This window comes from Diadema antillarum, unplaced genomic scaffold (assembly GCF_040938485.1).
Source record: "Diadema antillarum isolate AM-2024a unplaced genomic scaffold, OU_Dant_1.0 seq00000326_RagTag, whole genome shotgun sequence".
Taxonomy (NCBI): Eukaryota; Metazoa; Echinodermata; class Echinoidea; order Diadematoida; family Diadematidae; genus Diadema; species Diadema antillarum.
The window spans coordinates 1,702,236-1,727,345 of NW_027271344.1; the positions used below are offsets into that span (position 1 = coordinate 1,702,236).

Consider the following 25,110-nt stretch of genomic DNA (forward strand, 5'->3'; position numbering starts at 1 on the left):
CCTCCTCCAATGCCTGCTCCAAAGTTTCCACCAATGCTACCTTCAGGTTTGCCAATGTTACTCCAGCACCTCCAAGACTACCACCAGTGCTTCCGCCAAGACCTCCTCCAAAGCCTGCTCCCAAGTTGCCACCAATGCTACCTTCAGGTTTGCCAATGCTCACATCTGGCTTGTCACTATCCACCCTCATTCCAGATCCAGCATTGAAGTCCATTCCAGCATCTCCTCCAATTCCTGTACCCTTTCCCTCATGCTCTCCAACTTCAACATTTGGTTTGACATCAAAGCCTAAACCTCCTACTCCTCCTCCAATATTTACGCCAAAGCCACCTATCTGTGAATTTGATTTTTCACCATCTATCTTTGCACTGGGAACATCCACTCCACCGCCAAAATCAACACTCATCCCTCCTTCTGGTTTAAAATCTGGTTTTTCCATATCAATTTCAAAACCAGGCTTTATGCTTCCTTTTCCAGAGGAATCAACTCCGCCTCCAATATCAATCTCCTTCTCAGCATCCCCACTCCCTCCAAATCCAAATCCAAATCCAAATCCTTTTTTGCCTTTCTTTTTCTTTTTGTGTCTTTTGTGTTTCTTCTTGCCTTCGGAATCACTGGAGTCTGAACTACTACTACTACTACTGCTGCTGCTTGATGAAGTGCTTGATTTGTCCTTTGATTTTCCAAATCCAAATCCGAAGCCAAATTTCCCCTTGCCATCTGCCTCTTCCTTGATATCGGGTCCAGTCACAGCCCCATCAACATTCAGATCCACATCACCACCCACCCCAAGTCCTCCTTCAATTTTTCCCACTTTCACATCAGGCATATTGACATCTATACCACTTACTCCACCAAGATTAAAATCCTGTTTGCCACCATCTGCAGAAACATCCACTCCACCAAGTCCAACATTGCTTTCAAGGCCACCTTTTCCATCAATTGCCATGTTTGCTTTGTCAAAATCCATGCCGACTCCTCCAACATTGACATCTATACCCCTACCCCCATCAAGTTTGCCAACACCTCCAATATTAATGTCTGGTTTCTCCGGTAGTTTGATGTCAACATCCCCATCAACATCTGGTTTGCTGGATCTAATGGTGGCATCAACTTCAGGTTTTATATGTAGCCCAGCATCTGCATCTGTCCCGCCAATGTCAATTTTTGCTGATGGTAGAGAGACGGCTCCTTCAGGTTCCTTTACATCTATGTTGTTACCTCCTGAAGCACCAAATCCAAGTTTTCCTCCTATCTTGAACTTGCCACTCTTGTCCTTCTTTCCAGATCCATCTTTCTTTCCTTTTTTCTTCCCAAACTTCAGGCCAAAGCCACCTTCAGGAGCATCTACCTCAGGAACTGCACCCCCTTTACCATCGGCATCAATATCACCTTCAATGTCCACTGATGGAGGAGTTACATCTGCCTCTCCAGAGCCAAATCCAAACTTGCCACCTACTTTGAATTTGCCCTTCTTGTCCTTTTTGCCAGATCCCGTTTTTCCTTTCTTTCCAATTCCAAAGCCAATTCCACCAGATGGAATGTCAATTTCTGGGCCTTTTACATCCATATCAGGTTCTTTCACATCTCCACCCAGGATAGCACCTCCAATATTCATCTCTGGCTTGTTGGAGCGCACATTTATGTCAGCACTAGGCTTTACAGATACATCAGCTCCTCCACCCATGTCAAGACCACCTCCAATATTAACATCTGTAGATGGAGCATTAATATCTCCACCTACTTTTAGTCCACTGTCCCCATTTACATTTACATCATCAAGGTTTACATCTGGTCCCTTGAGTCCAATGTTAAGTCCTGTTTTCCCTTCATCACTGGAGTCAGAAGATGTATCTTTGCCTCCAAAGCCAATCTTCAGGCCTCCAAGGCCAAAGCCTCCTTTACCTTTCTTTTTGCCCTTGCCCTTAATTTTGCCACCTGATCCAATTTTCACTCCATCTGAAGGCATGTCTAGGTTACCATCAGCTCCACCATCAAGTGAGATATTTGGTGCTTTGAGTTCTGCCTCACCTCCGATGCTTGGCTTGGCTGTCTTGATATCCAAGTCACCCTCCAGTTTAGCAGATGTATCTATGTCAGCACTTACTTCTCCTGATGGCAAGCTGATATCTGCTTCAGGGTCAACATCTGCACTACCAGAGCCACCAAAGCCTAGTTTGCCACCGATTTTGAATTTCCCTTTCTTGTCTTTCTTTCCAGATCCTCCCTTTTTACTTCTTTTTCCAAAGCCAAATCCAATACCACCTGATGGTGTATCTAGTTCTGGTCCTTTTACATCAATATCCTTATCTGGTACATCAACTGTCACATTTAAACCTGGTACTTCTGTGGTTGCTTTCAGATTGGCATCTCCTTCCAGGTCACCAGATACATCGGGTGCAGCAATCTTCCCAGATACACTTGGGTCAGGTAGTTCTGCATCACCGTTAACATGTCCTTTTCCTCCACCACCTAATTTCATTTTGCCAAAGTGAAAGCCTCCACCTTTGCCTTTCTTGCCAGAGCCCTTCTTCTTGCCACCAATACCAATGCCAAATCCAATATCAGCTTTTGGCTTTTCAATATCTAAGTCCACATCAGGAGCTTCTACATTAACACCATCATTCCCATCAACACCTATATCAGGTCGGCTTGACTTGATATTGATATCAGCTTCTGGCTTCACTACATCTAACCCTGCCTCTAGCTTTGCAGAACCTAGTGAAAAGCCACCTCCACCCAGGTTTACCTGCGCGTCTGGACCGTCTGGCTTTTTGATATCAACATCCAAGTCATGACTAGCTTTTCCACCAATGTCAAATTCTGGTTTTTCCACTGACAGATCTCCCGCGGGTGCAGCTATTCCTCCACTAGTTCCAAAAGAAAGATTTCCTTTTGGAATAGCAATATCTGCATCAAGTCCAGCTCCAGCACCATCAAGGCCACCACCTCCAATCTCTAGCCCTGCTTTACCTCCAGCACCCAAGTCAGCACTGGGCAAGGAAGCGCTGCCATCAGGTAATGATGCAGCACCGCCCATGCCAACTCCAATGCCTCCTATTCCTCCAATGCCACCACTCAGATCTCCTTTGCCTTCAATATTGACTTCAGGCCCACTTACATCACCTCCACCAAGGGAAAGACTTCCTGATGGGAGTACACCTCCCAGACCAGCTTTTCCAATTCCGCCGGCAATATCAGGGGCATTTACAGATAGCCCAGCAGATGGTCCACGCAGATTGCCATCTACATCAACATCAGGTTTGTCAATGTCCACATTTCCTCCAAGTCCAAAACCACCACTTATGCCTCCTCCTCCTATGCTAACATATGGTTTGTCCACGGATAATCCTCCCTTCCCTTGTGGAACATTTCCACTTGCGTCAACATCAGGTCCTTTGACATCTACAGACAGCCCAGCACCAATGTCACCTGCTCCTTTTGGACCTCCGAATCCAAATCCAAACCCACCCTTGCCATCTCCTTCATCAGAACTGGAACTGGAACTGGACTCTGATGATGAAGTGTGTTCATCACTGCCACCAAACCCGAGTTTGAAGCCTCCTAATCTGAATTTTTTGCCCTTTTTCTTCTTTTTCTTGCCTCCTTTCACACCTAACTTTATGTCTGCATCTGGTGCACTGATGTCTTTTTTCCCATCAACAGTGATGGATCCATCACCATCCACATTTCCACCTATGTTTACGTCTGGTGCATGGAGAGATGCATCTCCACTTCCATCACCTCCTACTTTGAATTTGCCTCCTATGCCAAACCCTTTATCTTTCTTGCTACCTCCAGAAATTTTGTACTTCTTTTTCTTTCCAAAACCCCAGCCTGAATCTGGAGCATCTACAGAGCCTGAAACTGAAGCAGAAGGCAAGTTTGAATCTCCACGAGGCGATATGTCTGGGCCATCTGCTTTTCCATGGGCTGAAATATGTACATCTGGACCATCTACATCAGCTCCTCCTGACAGATTTGCATCTGGTTCATGTCCTTTACCACCAAGTTTGAAGCTAGGTGTCCCAAGGTTCAATCCAAATTTGAATTTTCCTTTTCCTTTGCTTCCTTTCTTCCCTTTGGTTCCCTTAAAATCTGCTTCCAAATCAGCATCGGGGCCATCAAGATCAGCTCCTACAATGCCTGTCAACACTTCTCCTCCAAGACTACCCTTACCTCCAATGTCTAGGTCTGGTTTTTCAGCTTTGATGCTAATGTCAGTTTCTGGCTTTATGTTGATGTCAGCCTCTCCTCCAATGTCACCTGTAATATTGACTTTTCCATCGGGGCCATCAACATTCAGATTAGGTCCAGATATATCTCCTTCAGCCTTTGGAAGGTCTAAGTTGCCTCCAACATTGACAACCGGCTTTTTAACACTGGCATCGATATCTAGCTTGTCCCCATCAATCTCTGCATCACCATTCCCACCGAATCCAAAGTGAGGCATTTTTAGTCCAAAGCCAAATTTGCCCTTCTTTTTGCCACTTCCACGTCCTTTCAGTTTTGGCCCTTTCAAATCAATATCTCCTTCACCAGAAACATCCAAGTCAGGTCCATCGACAGACAGATCAGCATCTGGACCTTTGGCATTTATATCTACACTGCCTTCAATGCCACCAGAGGGAAGCTTGATATCACCTTCTGCATCAATGTCAGGTTTTTTGACGTCTGCATCCACATCAATGTCACCACCTCCATGTCCTCCTCCTCCAAAGTGGGGTCCCTTAAACTTGGGCATTTTCAGGCCGAAGCCAAATCCTCCTTTGCTTTTACCACTGCCTTTTGCATGAATGTCTCCTCCTCCAGACACATCCAAGTCGGGTCCATCCACAGACAGATCAGCATCTGGTCCTTTGGCATTGATGTCTACACCTCCTTCAATGCCACCAGAGGGAAGCTTGACATCACCCTCAACATCAACGTCAGGTTTTTTAATGTCTGCATCCACATCGATGTCACCACGTCCTCCTCCTCCAAAGTGAGGGCCTTTGAACTTTGGTATTTTGACACCAAATGAAAATCCACCTTTCTTCTTCCCACTTCCATCAACATCTACATCCACACCACCAGAGACATCCATGTCTGGACCATCCAGAGAAGTGTCAACATCTGGCCCTTTCACATCAATGTCCCCACCAGCATCTAGTGCAACACCTCCAGATGGTAGTTTTACATCTCCCCCTACATCTAAGTCAGGTTTGGCCGTCTTGACATTCACATCAACTTCTGGCTTTGCAATATCTGCATCGACATCCAAATCAGCATTGCCATGTCCTCCCCCGCCAAAGTTGGGTCCCTTGAACTTTGGCATTTTTAGGTCAAAGCCAAACCCTCCTTTACCTTTACCACTTCCTTTCATGTCAATGTCTCCTCCACCGGACACATCCAAGTCAGGTCCATCCACAGACAGATCGGCATCTGGTCCTTTGGCATTTATGTCTACACCTCCTTCAATGCCACCAGAGGGAAGCTTGACATCACCCTCAACATCAACGTCAGGTTTTTTGATGTTTGCATCCACATCGATGTCAGCACCTCCATGTCCTCCTCCTCCAAAGTGAGGTCCCTTAATCTTGGGCATCTTCAGGCCAAATCCAAAGCCTCCTTTGCTTTTGCCACTGCCTTTCACATCAATATCTCCTCCACCAGACACATCTAAGTCAGGTCCATCCACAGACAAATCGGCATCTGGTCCTTTGGCATTTATGTCTACACCTCCTTCAATGCCACCAGAGGGAAGCTTGACATCACCCTCAACATCAACGTCAGGTTTTTTGATGTTGGCATCCACATCGATGTCAGTACCTCCATGTCCTCCTCCTCCAAAGTGGGGTCCCTTAAATTTGGGCATTTTCAGGCCAAAGCCAAAACCTCCTTTACCTTTACCACTGCCTTTCCTATCAATGTCCCCTCCACCAGACACATCCAAGTCAGGTCCATCCACAGACAGATCGGCATCTGGTCCTTTGGCATTTATGTCTACACCTCCTTCGATGCCACCAGAGGGAAGCTTGACATCACCCTCTACATCAACATCAGGTTTTTTTATGTCTGCATCCACATCAATATCACCACCCCCATGTCCTCTTCCTCCAAAGTGGGGTCCCCTAAATTTGGGCATTTTGAGGCCAAAGCCAAAGCCTCCTTTGCTTTTGCCACTGCCTTTCACATCAATATCTCCTCCACCAGACACATCCAAGTCAGGTCCATCCACAGACAGATCGGCATCTGGTCCTTTGGCATTTATGTCTACACCTCCTTCAATGCCACCAGAGGGAAGCTTGACATCACCCTCAACATCAACGTCAGGTTTTTTGATGTTGGCATCCACATCGATGTCAGCACCTCCATGTCCTCCTCCTCCAAAGTGGGGTCCCTTAAATTTGGGCATTTTCAGGCCAAAGCCAAAACCTCCTTTACCTTTACCACTGCCTTTCCTATCAATGTCCCCTCCACCAGACACATCCAAGTCAGGTCCATCCACAGACAGATCGGCATCTGGTCCTTTGGCATTTATGTCTACACCTCCTTCAATGCCACCAGAGGGAAGCTTGACATCACCCTCAACATCAACGTCAGGTTTTTTGATGTTGGCATCCACATCGATGTCAGCACCTCCATGTCCTCCTCCTCCAAAGTGGGGTCCCTTAAATTTGGGCATTTTCAGGCCAAAGCCAAAACCTCCTTTACCTTTACCACTGCCTTTCCTATCAATGTCCCCTCCACCAGACACATCCAAGTCAGGTCCATCCATAGACAGATCGGCATCTGGTCCTTTTGCATTTATGTCTACACCTCCTTCGATGCCACCAGATGGAAGCTTGACATCACCTTCAACATCAACATCAGGTTTTCGGATGTTTGCATCGACATCAACATCGCCATGTCCTCCTCCACCAAAATTAGGGCCTTTGAACTTGGGCATTTTGACACCAAATGAAAATCCACCCTTCTTTTTCCCCTTTCCATTCAAATCCATGTCTGGACCATCCAAAGAGGCACTAACATCTGGCCCTTTCACATCAATGTCCCCAGATGGTAGCTTTGCATCTCCCCCTAAATCTAGGTCAGGTTTGGCCGTTTTGACATTCACATCAACTTCTGGCTTGGCAATATCCGCATCGACATCCAAATCAGCACTGCCATGTCCTCCTCCTCCAAAGTTGGGTCCCTTAAACTTGGGCATTTTCAGGCCAAATCCAAAGCCTCCTTTGCTTTTGCCACTGCCTTTCACATCAATATCTCCTCCACCAGACACATCCAAGTCAGGTCCATCCACAGACAGATCGGCATCTGGTCCTTTGGCATTTATGTCTACACCTCCTTCAATGCCACCAGAGGGAAGCTTGACATCACCCTCAACATCAACGTCAGGTTTTTTGATGTTGGCATCCATATCGATGTCAGCACCTCCATGTCCTCCTCCTCCAAAGTTGGGTCCCTTAAACTTGGGCATTTTCAGGCCAAAGCCAAAACCTCCTTTACCTTTACCACTGCCTTTCCTATCAATGTCCACTCCACCAGACACATCCAAGTCAGGTCCATCCACAGACAGATCGGCATCTGGTCCTTTGGCATTTATGTCTACACCTCCTTCAATGCCACCAGAGGGAAGCTTGACATCACCCTCAACATCAACATCAGGTTTTTTGATGTTTGCATCCATATCGATGTCAGCACCTCCATGTCCTCCTCCTCCAAAGTTGGGTCCCTTAAACTTGGGCATTTTCAGGCCAAATCCAAAGCCTCCTTTGCTTTTGCCACTACCTTTTACATCAATATCTCCTCCACCAGACACATCCAAGTCAGGCCCACCCACAGACAGATCAGCATCTGGTCCTTTGGCATCTACGTCTATACCTCCTTTAATGCCACCAGAGGGAAGGTTGGCGTCACCCTCAATATCAACGTCTGGCTGTTTTACTTTCCCATCCACATCAATGTCAGCACTGCCATGCCCTCCAAAGTGAGGAAACTTGAACTTTGGCAGTTTAAAACTGAATCCTTTCCTTTTTTTACCACTGCCTTTCAGATCAATATCTCCTCCACCAGACACATCCAAGTCAGGTCCACCCACAGACAGATCAGCATCTGGTCCTTTGGCATCTACGTCTATACCTCCTTCAATGCCACCGGAGGGAAGCTTTACATCACCCTCAACGTCAACATCAGGTTTTTTTATGTTTGCATCCACATCGACATCACCACTCCCATGTAATCCTCCTCCAATGTGAGGTCCTTTGAACTTTGGCATTTTCAGGCCAAAACCAAACCCTCCTTTCTTTTTTCCTCTGCCCTTAATGTCAACATCTCCTCCACCGGATACATCCAAGTCAGGTCCATCAATAGACAGATCAGCATCTGGTCCCTTGGCATTTATGTCTACATCTCCTTCAATGCCACCAGAGGGAAGCTTGACATCTCCCTCAACATCAATGTCAGGTTTTTTAATGTCTGCATCCACATCGATGTCACCACGTCCTCCTCCTCCAAAGTGGGGACCTTTGAACTTTGGCATTTTAACGCCAAATGAAAACCCCCCTTTCTTTTTCCCACTTCCATCAACATCCATGTCCATGCCACCAGAGACATCCATGTCTGGACCATCTAGAGAAGCATCAATGTCTGGCCCTTTCAAATCAATGTCCCCACCAGCATCTAGTGCAAGTCCTCCAGATGGTAGTTTTACATCTCCCCCTACATCTAAGTCAGGTTTGGCCGTCTTGACATTCACATCAACTTCCGGCTTGGCAATATCTGCATCGATATCCAAATCAGCACTGCCATGTCCTCCCCCGCCAAAGTTGGGTCCCTTGAACTTGGGCATTTTCAGGTCGAAGCCAAACCCTCCTTTACCTTTACCTTTACCACTGCCTTTCATATCGATGTCCCCTCCGCCAGACAAATCCAAGTCGGGTCCATCCACAGATAGATCGACGTCTGGCCCTTTCACATCAATGTCCCCACCAGCATCAAGTGCAAGTCCTCCAGATGGTAGTTTTACATCTCCCCCTACATCTAAGTCAGGTTTGGCCGTCTTGACATTCACATCAACTTCCGGCTTGGCAATATCCGCATCAACATCCAAATCAGCACTGCCATGTCCTCCCCCGCCAAAGTTGGGTCCTTTGAACTTTGGCATTTTCAGGTCGAAACCAAAACCTCCTTTGCTTTTACCATTGCCTTTCATGTCAATGTCACCTCCACCAGACACATCCAAGTCAGGTCCATCAATAGACAGATCAGCATCTGGTCCTTTGGCATTTATGTCTACACCTCCTTCAATACCACCAGAGGGAAGCTTGACATCACCCTCAACATCAACATCAGGTTTTTTGATGTTGGCATCCACATCGATATCGCCACTGCCATGACCTCCTCCACCAAAGTGAGGACCTTTGAACTTAGGCATTTTGAGACCAAAGCCAATTCCTCCTTTCTTTTTCCCACTTCCATCAACATCCATGTCCACACCACCAGAGACATCCATGTCTGGACCATCTAGAGAAGCATCAACGTCTGGCCCTTTCACATCAATATCCCCACCAGCATCTAGTGAAAGTCCTCCAGATGGTAGTTTTACATCTCCCCCTACATCTAGGTCTGGTTTGGCTGTTTTGACATTCACATCAACTTCTGGCTTTGCAATATCCGCATTGACATCCAAATCAGCGCTGCCATGTCCTCCTCCTCCAAAATGAGGTCCCTTGAACTTGGGCATTTTCAGGCCAAATCCAAAGCCTCCTTTGCCTTTACCACTGCCTTTCACATCGATGTCCCCTCCACCAGACACATCCAAGTCAGGTCCATCCACAGACAGATCAGCATCTGGTCCTTTGGCATTTATGTCTACACCTCCTTCAATGCCACCAGAGGGAAGCTTGACATCACCTTCAACATCAACATCAGGTTTTTTTATGTTTGCATCCATATCGATGTCACCACTGCCATGTCCTCCTCCGCCAAAGTGGGGTCCCTTAAACTTGGGCATTTTCAGGCCAAATCCAAAGCCTCCTTTGCTTTTGCCACTGCCTTTTATGTCAACATCTCTTCCACCAGAAATTTTTGCATCAGGACCATCTACAGATAAATCAGGATCTGGTCTTTTGACATCTACGTCTACACCTCCTTCAATGCCACCAGATGGAAGGTTGGCATCTGTCTTGATGTCCATGTCTGGTTTCTTGACATCTGCATCTACATCAATATCAGCATCAGCTCCTCCACCGAAGTTGAACCCTTTGAACTTGGGCATTTTCCAGCTGAAGCCAAACCCTCCTTTCTTTTTCCCTTTGCCTTTTATGTCAACATCTCCTCCTCCAGACACATCTAAGTCAGGTCCATCCACAGACAGATCAGCATCTGGTCCTTTGGCATTTATGTCTACATCTCCTTGAATGCCACCAGAGGGAAGCTTGACATCACCCTCAACATCAACATCAGGTTTTTTTATGCTTGCATCTACATCGATATCGCCACGTCCTCCTCCACCAAAATTAGGGCCTTTGAACTTGGGCATTTTGACACCAAAGGAAAATCCTCCCTTCTTTTTTCCCTTTCCGTCAAAATCCATGTCTGGACCATCCACAGAGGCACTAACATCTGGCCCTTTCACATCCATGTCCCCACCAGCATGTAGTGCGACTCCTCCCCCTACATCTAGGTCAGGTTTGGCCGTCTTGACATTCACATCAACTTCTGGCTTGGCAATATCTGCATCGACATCAGGCTTTCTTATATTTGCATCCACATCAATATCACCACTGCCATGTCCTCCACCTCCAAAGTTGGGTCCCTTAAATTTTGGCATTTTCAGGCCGAAGCCAAACCCTCCTTTGCTTTTGCCACTGCCTTTCACATCAATATCTCCTCCACCAGACACATCCAAGTCAGGTCCATCCACAGACAGATCGGCATCTGGTCCTTTGGCATTTATGTCTACACCTCCTTGAATGCCACCAGAGGGAAGCTTGACATCACCCTCAACATCAACATCAGGTTTTTTTATGCTTGCATCTACATCGATATCGCCACGTCCTCCTCCACCAAAATTAGGGCCTTTGAACTTGGGCATTTTCAGGTCAAAGCCAAAGCCTCCTTTGCTCTTACCACTACCTTTCGCATCGATGTCTCCTCCCCCAGACATGTCTACGTCAGGTCCACCCAAAGACAGATCAGCATCTGGTCCTTTGGCATTTATGTCTACACCTCCTTCAATGCCACCAGAGGGAAGCTTGACATCACCTTCAACATCAACATCAGGTTTTTTGATGTTTGCATCCACATCGATATCACCACTGCCATGTCCTCCTCCACCAAAGTGAGGACCTTTGAACTTTGGCATTTTGAGACCAAAGCCAATTCCTCCTTTCTTTTCCCCATCAGCTCCGATGTCAGGTCTGTTCACAGAAATATCAGCATCTCCACTTGGTAAACTGGCATCTGGGCCCCCGACTGCCAGGCCTCCACTTATGTCACCTCCAGCATGAATGCTTGGTTTTGCAGCTTTTACACCAACATCCACTTCTGGCTTGGCAACACCAATGTCAACATCACCAGCACTTCTGCCCTTAACTTTCATGTCAGCATCAACATCCATCTTTGCACCAGCACCACCATCTCCATCCCCACTTCCTCCAAAGTTGAAGTTGAACTTTGGAAACTTGAAACTGAAGCCTCCTCGCTTCTTTTTTTTCTTTGGCTTGATATCAACGTCCATCTCTCCATCAACCTCAGCAGGCCTTACATGCCCACCAACGTGAGGACCAGAAACTCCAAAACCAGCACTTGGTGCATCAACTTTTACTCCCCCTGAAGGTAAAGAGGCATCTGGTAAATCAATTTCACCTTTCAGATCTGGCCTTTTCACATCTATACCAGCATCACCCTGCACTTTTCCAGAAGGGATATCCATGTCCATTCCTCCAGCACCACCAATGCCAAATTTGGGTCCAGATATCTCAACTCCACCTCCACCTGCAGGCAAGCCTGAAACTGATGCACCTATACCTCCTGTTGCACCTACTGATGGCAAGTTTGCATTTCCAGATCCTCCAGTGGCTACTACACCTCCAATGTCTCCCCCTCTTCCAAAATCAAGGTCACCTTTAGGAGCTTTGATTCCTCCACTGATGTCAAAATCTCCAGACGGCATTTTCACACCACCTGATATGCTTCCATCAAGATCTCCTGAGGGTACATCTACTCCAGCACCCCTCCCTCCAACATCAAGGTTAGCATCACCAGCAAGTCCAATGCTGCCTTTTGGAGCATTCACATCAAGTCCAACGCCATCTCCTCCCCCAATTTTTAAGCCACCTTTCATGTCAGCTGATGGAATGTCTACATCTCCCCCCTGAACATCGGCAGATGGCAATTTGCTACTTGCATCGATACCTCCATCAATTCCTCCTGAAGGAATATCTCCTTTGACATTAATATTGCCTGCTTGTAGATGTGAATCTAGATCTCCTGAAACGTTGGGTTTGTCTGCAGAAAAAGATGGGAGCTTCACTCCAAATTTTAGCCCTCCCTTCACATCCCCACCTATGTCTGCATCTCCTTGTGCTTGTTTGACATCAACATCTCCTGAAATTTGTCCTGCTCCACCAGGAACTACAACTCCAATATCTTTAGAGCCAGCAATATTCCTATCCCCACCGACTCTGACATCAGCACTTGGAACATCAGCTTTTACACCAGTGTCAATGTCTCCTCCACCTGTGCCACCAAACTTAAACTTTGGCATAGAGAATCCAAATCTTCCTCCTTTTGGTTTCTTTGTTTTTCCCATTCCAATGGAAGCATCCGCTTCTGGTTTGCTCATGGATGCATCAATGTCAACATCTGGAGCATTTACATTAAGTCCACCAGTGGCAGCTCCTGGCATATCAATGGTTCCTGATGCACCAACATCTGGTCCTTGTAATGAATATCCTCCACTTCCTCTGGCATTTCCTCCAATACCACCAGAAAGTGCAGGCCCTCGGACTTTGACCTTCCCTGCACCCTCCTCATCAGAAGAGTCACTTGACGAAGATGAAGATGAAGATGATGATGAGTCCCCTCCAAAACCTAATCTTGCAAAAAATCCTGGCCGTTTCCTTTTGCGAGGTTTGGCTTTGCCACCCAATTCAAGTGAGACATCAGCATTTGTATCAGGTAGGGCTGCTGAAGCATTGGCATCAATGTCCCCTTCTACTTTGGCATCTCCACCTTTCTTGAAAAATCCTCGTGGCAGTGAACCTTTCTTCTTTTTTCCACCACTCAATTTTGGTGCTTTGACATCGGCATCCACAGCAGCACCGACGTTTACATTAACATCTTGTGCACCTCCCAGGTCAACTTTGGCTGATGGAGCATCTCCACTGACACCGATGCCTGCTCCAGCCGACAGGTCTGCATCAGCATCTGCTCCCCCCTGCAACAGAAAAGGTACAACACAAAAGGTACATCACATTTGAATTACAATTACATCCTGTATCCTCAGACAGACCATCAGCCCATAGAATTTTGGTACCTGATTGAAGTGGGATGTTTTCAAAATTGGGCTGTATAATAAATATCATTACATATGACCTCACAAAATCAAATTCTTGAAAAGGGATATGGAGGCTTCTGAAAAGCTGAAGATCCTGTTGAGTGTACTCACAGACATATCAACACTAAATGTAAAAATATCAGCAGGCTAAGAAGCTGATATCAGTGGAGAAACAAATTGCCCGTCCTATATTTGACATATATACTAATACATAAAAATGTTTTGATATCTCTGAACTTTGAATTTCTGATTGGCATGCACAATTTTGCACTACTTAGCTCTACAAATGTTTAAGATCAGCTGTGTAGAGAGCAGGGGAATCAACTAAATATATATCGAGATGAATCTCAAGGATTTAACAATACTCCATCAAGCCAAACTAGACTCAAATAACCAATGAATGCACCTATCTGTGAAAAACAAGATACCCTATCATGATGCCCTTTTTTCACTGGTGTAGGAGGCAGCACTGATGGTTGTGGTTTCTAGTATATCAATGAGCATATTGAAAAAAAAAGTATGCATTCATTGAACAGTACAGGGATTCTTTTTTTCTCCCACCATACTTCTAGTTTACAATAGATGAATGTGGTAAGGTTCATCATCAATACCTTACTGAAGGGGCCAAAGGACATATCTTTAGCTCTACGTGTGCATTCATTTTCCCAACACACATTTTTTCTTTGTCTGACAGAGTACTTTTCTCAGAGCAGGACCCCAGAATGAATTCAAAATATTTTATTTTGTATTGCAAATCAGTGCTGCGATTAACCCTGAACCAGTAATTCATATCTTTAATAAACAAGGTCTCGAGTAGTATATTTCTCTTCGAAAATATCCATAGTTAACAAAACTCTCAGAGGATTGTTCCCTCAAGCAAAAAGGTAACAAAATTGCAAATTATTTCCTCCCAACAAAACTTCAGTCGACTGACAAGGGAAACATGTTGGGAAAATCTTACCCCGACGGAGAGCGATGCCGATGGCAATCCAAAGCTGGCAGAAGCTGAAGGCAAAGCGCCACCAATTGACCCCTCTGCTGACATTCCGGCACCTACAGAAAAATAAATAAATAAAATAGGCAAGTTTTACTTTGTCGCATTAAATTACAGCAAAATAGATCCCTATCTTCAGCAAATCGAGTCCTGCTGGATGTAACAAGAAAATGATGAAACATTCTATGTGATGCAAAACATAAAGTATCTTTCAAACATTTGTAAGTGGAGATAAACAGTGTTACAGAACAAACAAACAAAGAAAAGTCTTCGTCCAAGTATTGTGAGAGCCGGACATGAATCTCCAGGATTGGGGACCAGCAAAACAAAACCACAAATGTGACCCTTCCTAACATAACTTCACAAGTAACTAAAACATATTTCATGCCGTCCTAGGATACATAATTATTCTTCTCTTCATCCACACGATTCTACAGCAGTATTAGTAATACAGCTGGCTCCCAGATAGGCATTTTAAAGAACATATATTAGCTGTGAGGTTTAGAAGTGCTCAGTCAAGCACTACTTTGATTTGAGGGGACAGATTAACAAAGTCAATGATTTTAAAGTGAAAACTATGACGATGTTTACAAGAATTGATATTGATTTTTGTTGTTCCTTACTGAGACTGTCAAAAAAATATATTTTAGATTGATTTTGAGACAACTTTCAGCAGTTTCTAGTGACACAGACTGTGTGTCATTTTCACTTTAGAAAAAAATCAGAACTCATATGCAGATATTTTCCTCTATAAATTCCAATCACTTTACTTTTTCATGTGTGGTCATGGCGGTGGGTAACAAACTACTAGTATTTGCAGCTTGTTGTAAATATATCATTCCATTATTCCATTCTACAAAGGTGTAGCTTTTTGCATGCAACATTCACTGTTGAATTATGATATTACAATATTCTGTAATTTAAAAGTATGATATTAGATTTGTATTTAGCCAGCTGTACCTCGCTAGAAATCCTTCACCATGATTAACCAAAACGTTAAAAAAAAATGTTCCCGGAGTTATAAAATAGCTTCATAGCTTTTACTTCTACGATATCCCTAACTTTCACAAGATTCATCCACAAAGACGGCAGTTAATAGACCACAGACAATCTGACATTCCATAGCATGGGTTGGTCTCTTGCCTCCCCAGTCTATTCCCACATAGTTTTGAAATTCTTTGTAGTAAATTTTTGCCAAAGTATTTGCATTGTAAATATGGACACAAGGTAAATATGGACACAAAATGCCCAATGCATCACTGTGGATGAAACTTGTCATGCTGACAATACTCTGGATTTGGAGCCACTATCAACCCCACCCCCTTGGTGTAATGGGAGCTGACCTCATCAGGAAAGAGTCAAAAAACCCATCTTCATTATGTATTCAATTACTATTCACTTCATCCGTTTATATATCAAAAAGTGTTGATCTAATCTGATATCCTAAGACAATATCCTAATACAAGAGAAATTATCTTTTTGTGTCTGTAAGGGCTTCTGCTCTAGAAAATATAACCTCACTCTTGATTTATTTTTCTCTGGTAAAATGATTCAGCTGGAGATTATGTCATATCAATAAGGATCTTGTATCATTCCACCTGATAGAATATGTTTTGGTGGCAAACTTCTATTTTTGTTTCAAGGAACTAGAAAAAGGGAAATCTGGTGCATAATTTCATATCAATGTAACCCACTCACCATTAAAGACTACATACAGCTATCAACTGAACATTTCTTTTTAATGTCTCCGAACTTGGGAATCGTACCAGGACTGTTAATTAAATGGGTGACCTTAAAGGTCCTATCTACATCCTAGCGAAAGCTGACCTTTCATGAAATGTCCCTTATTGTCATTGTTAGTCACTGGTCAAGGGGCTAAATGTGCTCTTATGCATGCAGAAGCACTTGTGTCCATCTGTGCATCTCATGTCGATCTATGCAATTACATGAAAGCGTGCATGAAGTATGCTTCAAACCAGAACAATGAGAATGCTTTAAATAGTGCATTCTCATTCTTTAAAAATTTGTGTCCAACTTCAATAAGTGCTGGTTGTATCTAAACCTTTAAAATTAAATTGTGTGTCACCTTAAGCCTAGGGTACGGCAATGATTCATATAAAGAGTTGTGGTTTACCCAAGTATTAAATGAGTCCATGACACCACATCAAAACTCTCAGGTCACAATATACACATGGACTTTACAATCATGTCTTTGGAATAACAATCTGTGCATCTGACTTTTATATTGGTGACATGTTAGATGTTATGGGAAAGATCTCCAAATTAAATACTACATTGCGAGTGGAAAGCAAGCATTTAGCCATCGGTCTTATAGGCTGCTGGCTTATTACATTTTATATTCTCTGATAAGATGGTAACATTTTAGCACCATATATTATCTTAGACTAGCTGTGAAGAGATCTCTTGTTCACTGAAGTAGTATTCCAGAAGCAATCCTGATATTAAAAAAAAAGAAAACTTCACACAAAGATGCACTAGTCCAGTTTAAAAATAAGGACAAGCTAATGGCATTAAGTGCAAGAAGATATCAAAACCTTGCTTAAATTCCTCAGTAAAGTTAAGTTCTGCAGTTTAGCACCGTTTCAGCATTTTAACAGATACAAATGTTTTCAGTTTTCAGTCGCTGCCCGGGTCACTGCCAAGGATTTCTTTATTTATCTGAGGGAGGTGTCTAGGAGGAGGAAACTACACAGAGTTGTTCCGACTAACAAAGCTTGACAAAAGAGTGCATCACACATATTTTTCATGCACTTGTGTCTGCAGCAGCCATAAATACCATTTCACTCGGCGTTGAATCATGACTAGACATATTAAAGACACATCTCCATAGATATGTCCTACGTGATCTACAAACTGATCCACAATCTTGTCAAGTCTGCGAACAGATGATTATGCATTAAACTCGAGAACAGCATATCAGAAAGGAAACCTTCAGGAAGAGTAACGTGTAAACATTTGGTATGTAGACTTACTTGCGTCAGTATCGAGGTCTGGCTGAACTTGCGCTGTCTCGTCAATGGCCAGAGGCGCCTTGCCTACGCCACCGGCCCCACCACCGACTCCTACCCTGGCTGCGGCTCCCGCCCCAGCTCCAACACCACCTCCAGCTCCAACACCAACTCCGCCACTTGCACTTGCTCCGGCACCTGAACAGAAGCGATATACAAGAAGAAACTTACTTGGAATGAAACGTTCCTGAAGATACACTGGGAGAGGTTGGAACATGTAAATCTAAAATCTTGATGATGCAGTCAATGGTACGTTGGGGTTTTTTTTTTTTCTCTCCTTCTTCCAAAAACTAAATAAACGCGAGAAACATTTATGAAGGGGAAAAAATCCTCCTGTTAGTGTTGAACTCCAGTCTGGTAACTAATTGTTAAGAATACAAGTATAAAATTACAACCTATCTTTACATTCAAGCATTTATTTTTTAAAAGGTATTTCATCTCATTCATAACAGGTATGAATACAATCAATATAAAGTTTAAACACATGTACAAAACTATTGCAGGCGTTTAGAGGTGGAGTCATGGCTTCAAAAACTTCTAAAAAAGACAAACACACGTACGACAAACACACATACATATATCATTATCCGTCTGTGGATCAAGCGAGGTATCGGTTGCGGCATCTGCTTGCCTGTAGGCGCACACATTTTACATGAATGCATTTAACAGGAAATAATGTGTATATGTCCTCGTTTGTGATGTGCTGCTGTTGCGCAGGACAACCGCTATGTGCACGACATCCCTTGTATAAAAGACGTAACTTTTGAAGGACTACAAACCATCGATGTTGTAATCACTCATGGAGTCTATCCAACTCATGATCTGATCCACTGCGGCAAGCATCGATGACGCCATTGAATCGCAGCGAGCACAAAATAAATCGATAAAAAACTGATGATAGAATAAAGCATTTAAATAAAGGGGTGACTGCGTGCGCTATCTTCAGGGCTGATATTCCTCCACGTGATATCCAGTGGTGACTCGATAATGTTCAGCGCAAAAATTCTCTTCATCTCTTTCAAAAATAAAATTCTTTCGAGCTATAAAACGTATACGACCGTCGCAAGTTTATTCGAAAGCAGATCTCGATCTCTTTATATAACGTAGGTGATATACTATAATAGTACTTGAGTGTGCCTCGACATAACTTTTATGCGACTAACATCGGTGACGGGGTTTGGGAGTTTGCGTTTGCGTTGAGTGTTTACCTAATACTCCAAACATCGAAGGATTTATTTATTGAGCGAAGCAAAGTACTCACCAAATCGAAATAAAGAGCGACTTTGACATTTGAATACACTCAAAACTTGAATTGCTGCACATTTCCTCAGTTTTACATACACCAGTACAAGGTGAATTTGATAATTTAAATGGGAGAAGGATGTCGCACACTTCTGTTGATCATCTTCCCGCATAACTCAAATGTGAAGTTTTGTGGGGGGGTTTTTTCAAGGAAACTATTTGCACAAATTATAAACAAAAACATTGCTTGGTTTTAATGGTGTCTTAGCTCCTTTGCCTTTGAGGTATCCCGATGAATATTAATCAAGGTGCGATGAAAATTCCTTCAACAAAGCTGAGTATAACGCTGATAACATTACAGTTATCCTGACCATTGCAGGGACTCATTTAGAATTGCCGGTCATCACAACGTCTTATGCTGAACAATCGTAATTATTCAATTCAATATCTGCTCTCACTTGCATACATTATTTTGATTGGACTATATCATACATACAGTGCCGTTGTATCAAATACAGTCTGTGTGTTACGCAATATCTTCGTTGTCCCTTGACGCTAAAAATACTGCAAATAACCATACAAATGTGTTAGGATCGGTAATTCGCTTAACATGCTTGATACTGGTAGTCTCCATGTCCTATATGGTTTCACTATCGACTGTATGTCTTCCACGCAGAGACGACAGATTCGATCATTACAGCCTGTAAAAGTTGTCCTCCGGTGAAATCCCGTTCTTAAATCAAATCGCAAGGCAAAGGAATGATGAATGAATGATTTTAAAAATTATGCCTTGAAATGATAGTACATTGTAATAGGAATGAAAACACGCAATGATATCTTAACTCCTAATATTGCGGCGGTTCAGACGACCTCGCATCGTCTGGTCGATACGCATGATCTCCCGTTTTCCATAAACATTTTGCCGTATGATTCCATAAGAAGCGATTAACGAAAAAAAAAAAGAATGTCGTTCTTACTTTTTTGCACCTAAACTATTCCATCCAGCATTTCATACCGTTGTTCATTCAATATTATAATACTCATCTTTACACGAAAGCTGCAGTAAAATCCCGAAGGTTGATGGGGTTAATATAATTAATATGAGTACAGAAGCCATCACTATAAAAGTATGGCCGTTCGTACAGCTGTGGCCAGTGCATGGGTCAATGTCATCATTGTCCCATGGCAACTACGCGTAAACAAGACAAAAATTATTCCCACACCATTGTGTCCCACGTCTTGCACTTGCAACTGATGAAAAAAAAAGGAACAAAAATAACTCATGACTACTTGTGTTACGAACAGCAGCAAGGTCTGATACTTAGTCATAACATGATACATGATCCCCGTGAATACTAGTACATGACTTGTGACTAGTGTTTTTTTTTTTGGTTTGTGTGTGTGTGTGTGTGTGTGTGAGTGTGAGTGTGTGAGTGTGTGGGGGTTGCTGCTTAAGGTGACCCGCCCTTATTTAAAAGCGAAGTAATTTGAGCCATGACAGCTAAGACCTCCATATTGACGACTTTTTGAGAGGAAAACAATAACCAAAGCGAAAACACTTAACTTGCTATGCGCCTTGCTGCACAACAACAATAATCTATTTTTGCATTTCCCAATTATTGGCATTATAACATTAAGCGGATTAGAGAGGGGAAGAGGGCGCAATCATTATAGGGATTCGGTTTCATTCATTGGGGGTTCTAAGTAGTAAACACTGATGAAGAATGGCATAACTTAATGCCATCTTTGTACGTCATTGCGTCATCTTGGAGCCTAGCGATTTTTTGTCCTCTTCCTTATGTAAAGTTATTTCAGAAAAAGAAAAATGTGGGCCGCACCTGTGAGAGAAAAAAGCGTTAACTCTATGAAGCGTTACTGAAATATCTCCATTAGAAAGTAGCATGTTTACTGCTCTGAATTCTTCAAGGAGAGAATATGCTATTCACGCGAACCATGATCCCCTTTTGCTCTTGAGTCTAAGGGGTCCACGCGCGGAGTTCTACGTGAACAAATGGAAGATGAAAGTACACTGAACCATGACCATTTATTAAAGCTCAACGCAGAACTTGTCAATTGTCAAATGGGTGCCGCCATATTTGCACTGTATTATAATCTTATTATTACATCACGTCCACTTTAACGACAGAACATTTACGTCCTTCATTTTATTTTTTGTTCTCCGCAAAACGGAATCTTCCTTATCACTCACTACGTTAACCATGCAAGGTACGCCGAGAACGTACCATTCTCAACACAAAGCGCAGTGTACAAAATGAGATGGTGGGGTAATACTGTTTATTGTAAGCGAGCCTCACACAAGAGATGGGATTTAAATCTCGGTGAGCGCTTTGTGGCATCAACCCAATATGCACTGCCTTTGTCCTCGCGTTCGCTCGCCTCGGCCTCGCGTAATATGCTCTGAACAAGAAGTACGTTGTGAAGCCAGGGGTCTGCCAGTGGCAGTGCTGTAAATAACCGATGACGAGTAAAGAAAAAGAGCTTCGAAGTAAGTTATAGAGCTGCACTTTAAACTCCGTTCTGCATGCCCGGAGCTAACTAGACTACGGAAATAATATGTGAACGGTTTTACAACTTGCCTTTGCACGAAGATGCGGTACTAATGTTTATCTCCGTTTGAATCCGCTAAGACCGACACCTTCGAACACCAACTGAGCTGTTGGCTCGCGTAACTCCAATCCACGGAAAACAAAACAACAAAAGCAACCCGCGTCTTCCGGAGTCCGAGAGATCCGCAAGAGCTCATATCATGGGAACGAACTTGAACACGATCATGCACGCACCCTGTCGTCCGTCCTTAACTTTGTCACTGCTGAGCCTTATTGCTCGGAACCACCTTGAAAGTCGCAGGTCTGCGCGAAATGTGCAAAAAGTTCGTAGCGGCTCAGACGGTAGCGACAGCTTCCACGCCCGTCAGACGCAGTGGTGGCGGTCCACTTCTGCACGCAAGGGCGTTTTCATCGTGTTTAGCAGAACTCGCCTTGCACACAATCCCTCTCCGTTGGCTACTGCGCATGATAATAAAAGAGCTTTTACCACAAAAGAGTTGCTCTGAAGCTGGTGTTTAGTCAAGCGCGATTCTCACCCCCTTTCTTCCAAATCGCACTACATGCCTTGCATACCAGGGTCTGTGGATATGAATGGCCTCCTCGGCTAATCCACAAAGTTTGTTCCCGACTTTATGCGCATCCTATGGCCATAGTGCTAGTACAGACAGAGTGTATCGTCCTTTTATTTATGGTAGGCTAAGGCCTTCACAGGTTTTTCAGCAATACCATTCCAGGCACAAACACGAGAGAGGACGATTTGCTTGGTAAAGCACAGAGAAAGGGGAAGGAGAAAGGGATGAGAGGAAAGGGAGAAACTTCTTATCGCACTTCTCAAGTAGATATGCTATCTGTGAAACGAATCCAATTATTGGTAGAATTTTTGACAGCTCACTTTGTCCTACTCAATACTAGATGATTGATTTAGCCGTGCATAACATCGACAAGAAAATCTGGTGTCAGCGAACTAAGTAAGGCGGAATTGACAAGGCACACACGGAGCTCGTCGTGAATAATCGGCTACTATACGTGTTATACTTGTACATCTCTCTGCCTTGCGGTCTCGTGTAGTAAAGCATTTTGCATGACTGTGGTTACCATGGTATTCAACACATGTCATACCCTATGCCAGGAAATGTCTTGTTTAACTTGTATGGGTACGTAACACCTCTTTACACACATACACACATACACACATACACACACAGGAATAATATCGGACTTGAACTCCTCTGCTTTCTCATCATCTATAGATCTACACCCGAGCAAAGAAGTTTAACATTCTCCTCTAAAAATATTAATAAATGAATAAATAAGAAATACAGTCTATGTCTTGCTATGATTGACTACAGAACCAAACGGAAGCATCGCGTACATTGTAATAATTGAACAACCAAAGTCTTCATAAGAGATATGAAATTTTGCGCTGTTTGTGTGTGTGTATGTGTGTTTTCTTTCTGAGTGTGCGTGTGTTTTGTGTGTGTGAGTATAGGGCCTATGTGTCCAATTTTCCAAATCATACCAACTCGAGTGGTTGCACTTCGCTGAATTTTAACTTGTTCGATATCAGACTGATATGTCTCCCGAAATAGTGCGAAATTTAAGTTTGTGCCCGTTCTCTAGATCATCTAAAAATCATCTGGCAGATAATCACCATTGACTGGGTGTATAACTTATGTGGCAGTATTCTCATCACAACTGTCGTACGAGGCAGCGTTGAGTTTCATAAAATAACACCTCCAAAATATCCATTATCCACTGCCTTTTCACTCTATTCCAAAGATCATGATTATAAAACGTAAAAAGTTATAGAAAAAACGCAACACATATAAAGTCAGGAACTGGCTTATTAACTTATTTTTGTAGATAGAAATTCAGAGGACTGACAAGTGGCTGTAACTATTGTGGAAGAGCAATAATGTATAAGGACATGACCTACGAAAGATTCCATTGTGTTGTTCGTAACCCACAACTTTTGGGACATTTTGACACCCTGTGTTCTTTAAAATGACGTTTTCTGTCGAGCCATCAAAAACATTGGAAGTGTCATAGCGTTATCAGATGATACAGTAAAAAATCGTGCGTGTTTATGTTGCCAATGTGTCTCGTTGTTTGTGGAACTCTAGTCATTTTCTTAAGTTCTAACGGTTTCTTTCTCTCTACGAGCCTACGATTTTGTACAATATTGTTCACATAGAGCAAAGAGCAGTTTGTTTTTGTACGAATAACACTAACTAGTAATGTTGCGTGTTCAGTCCCTCTGAATTTGCCGTTTGGACTGAAAACTCCAAAAGTGCAAAGACGCGTTTGCTCTTCAACGTTATATATGAAATGCATTTGTCTTCTAATGAAAATGAGACTATGAAATCACTTTCGAGGGGCATTTACGTCTGTATTAAAATACCACACGTTTTCACTCTGCAGCAGAAGTAGCAGTGAATATTTAGAAGCTAACAACTAATCTCCATCCACAGGGGACACTCCGTATATAATAACCTCCCGAGAACTTGTACCCACTAAATGATATGGTGTGTCATTCTCTGCAGCTAATCAATTTCATTAACTTTGTAAGTGGTCGGTCAAGCTGCAGCGCGTGTCACAAAATTGGAAAACGGCTTTACACGACAGAAAGTGGCAATGGCAATTGTATTCTTCATTATTTTTCGTAGGCATTATGCTAAACTGCTGACCTGTCTATATACTCAGTATTCATTATGATGAAAAAAAAAGACCCATTTTGAAATTGTCGACTGCTTACATTACAAACACAAACACACATACATGTAAACACACAAATACACAAATATACAAATATACACACACATTATATATAACTTACACAAACACAAATATACTTTACGCTTAAAAACCCTCCAGACAAGAAACGAAATCGGCGATTTATTTTCGAACGCACATACGTCATGAGCCAGTAGTGGAGTAGAGCAAGTTTTTACTCTTGCTCTCATGCATGATTTCTTCAACCTGTACCTCCTTGGACCTACTAAAGATTATCCGCCATTTTAGGTGGAAACTGAAGAAGAAACTGCAAACGTGGCGCCGACTGCTTATGTAACCGCGTGATGCTTACCGTAACAAAGTGAATGTGTTCAGTGGAGCAAGGCGCATTTACCCCACACACATCCCCTCCCCCATTTAGCATAAACTCCCACTCCCCGATTCTCTTGTCTTCTATAGTAGTAAATCACTATCCATCGCACGCTGGCGTGGGTTAGAAGAGGCACACCCGTCTTACTGCACTGACCAGTCTAGAGGAGGTGGTGACCCGTCAGCTCAGCATTGTACTTGCCGAACCTATTGACTGCCACACAGAACTAAAAAAAAATGAGTCTGTTATTGTAGACCTTCAAGCTAACAAACACACAATGACCACGGTATTGGGTTATCGATTGCCCTTTCAAAGAATACTGTCCCTTCCACGGGCACAATGCGTCGGTACCTTTTCTAGCATTAGCCGTGTACCATACTGCGGGGCTGGAAGCGTGTTATGAGACGCAAGCGACAATACTAGACTGCCTCAATCATCCATCCATTATTACATACATTCGTGCCAGGCCAGTCAATATATAGGAAGGAAGGAAAACATAAAATTCAAATTCCTGGACATATCTATATTCTAACATGGTGAAATGAGAAATTCTCCATAGATAAATTAACGCTACAAGTACAACGCTTGATGATTGCTTAACAGTAAGGGTGCAGGAGAGTCGTCATTCG

At 43.4% G+C, this 25,110-nt stretch overlaps 1 protein-coding gene across 8 annotated transcripts in view; it reads right to left on the reverse strand.

Annotated features, from left to right (window-relative positions):
- LOC139730688 (uncharacterized) overlaps positions 1 to 25,110 on the reverse strand; it is a 144,525-nt gene that overhangs the window by 9,850 nt on the left and 109,565 nt on the right. For 7 of the 8 annotated variants that reach the window (XM_071641549.1, XM_071641547.1, XM_071641553.1 and 4 more), the window contains exons 3-5: positions 17,534 to 17,707; positions 14,508 to 14,599; positions 70 to 13,426 (exon numbers count right to left, since the gene is read on the reverse strand). In XM_071641549.1, the coding sequence (XP_071497650.1) occupies positions 70 to 13,426; positions 14,508 to 14,599; positions 17,534 to 17,707 (13,623 nt within the window). Of the gene's footprint in view, positions 1 to 69; positions 13,427 to 14,507; positions 14,600 to 17,533; positions 17,708 to 18,348; positions 18,691 to 25,110 lie in introns of those variants that run through there. The other variant, XM_071641554.1, reaches the window with a different exon arrangement.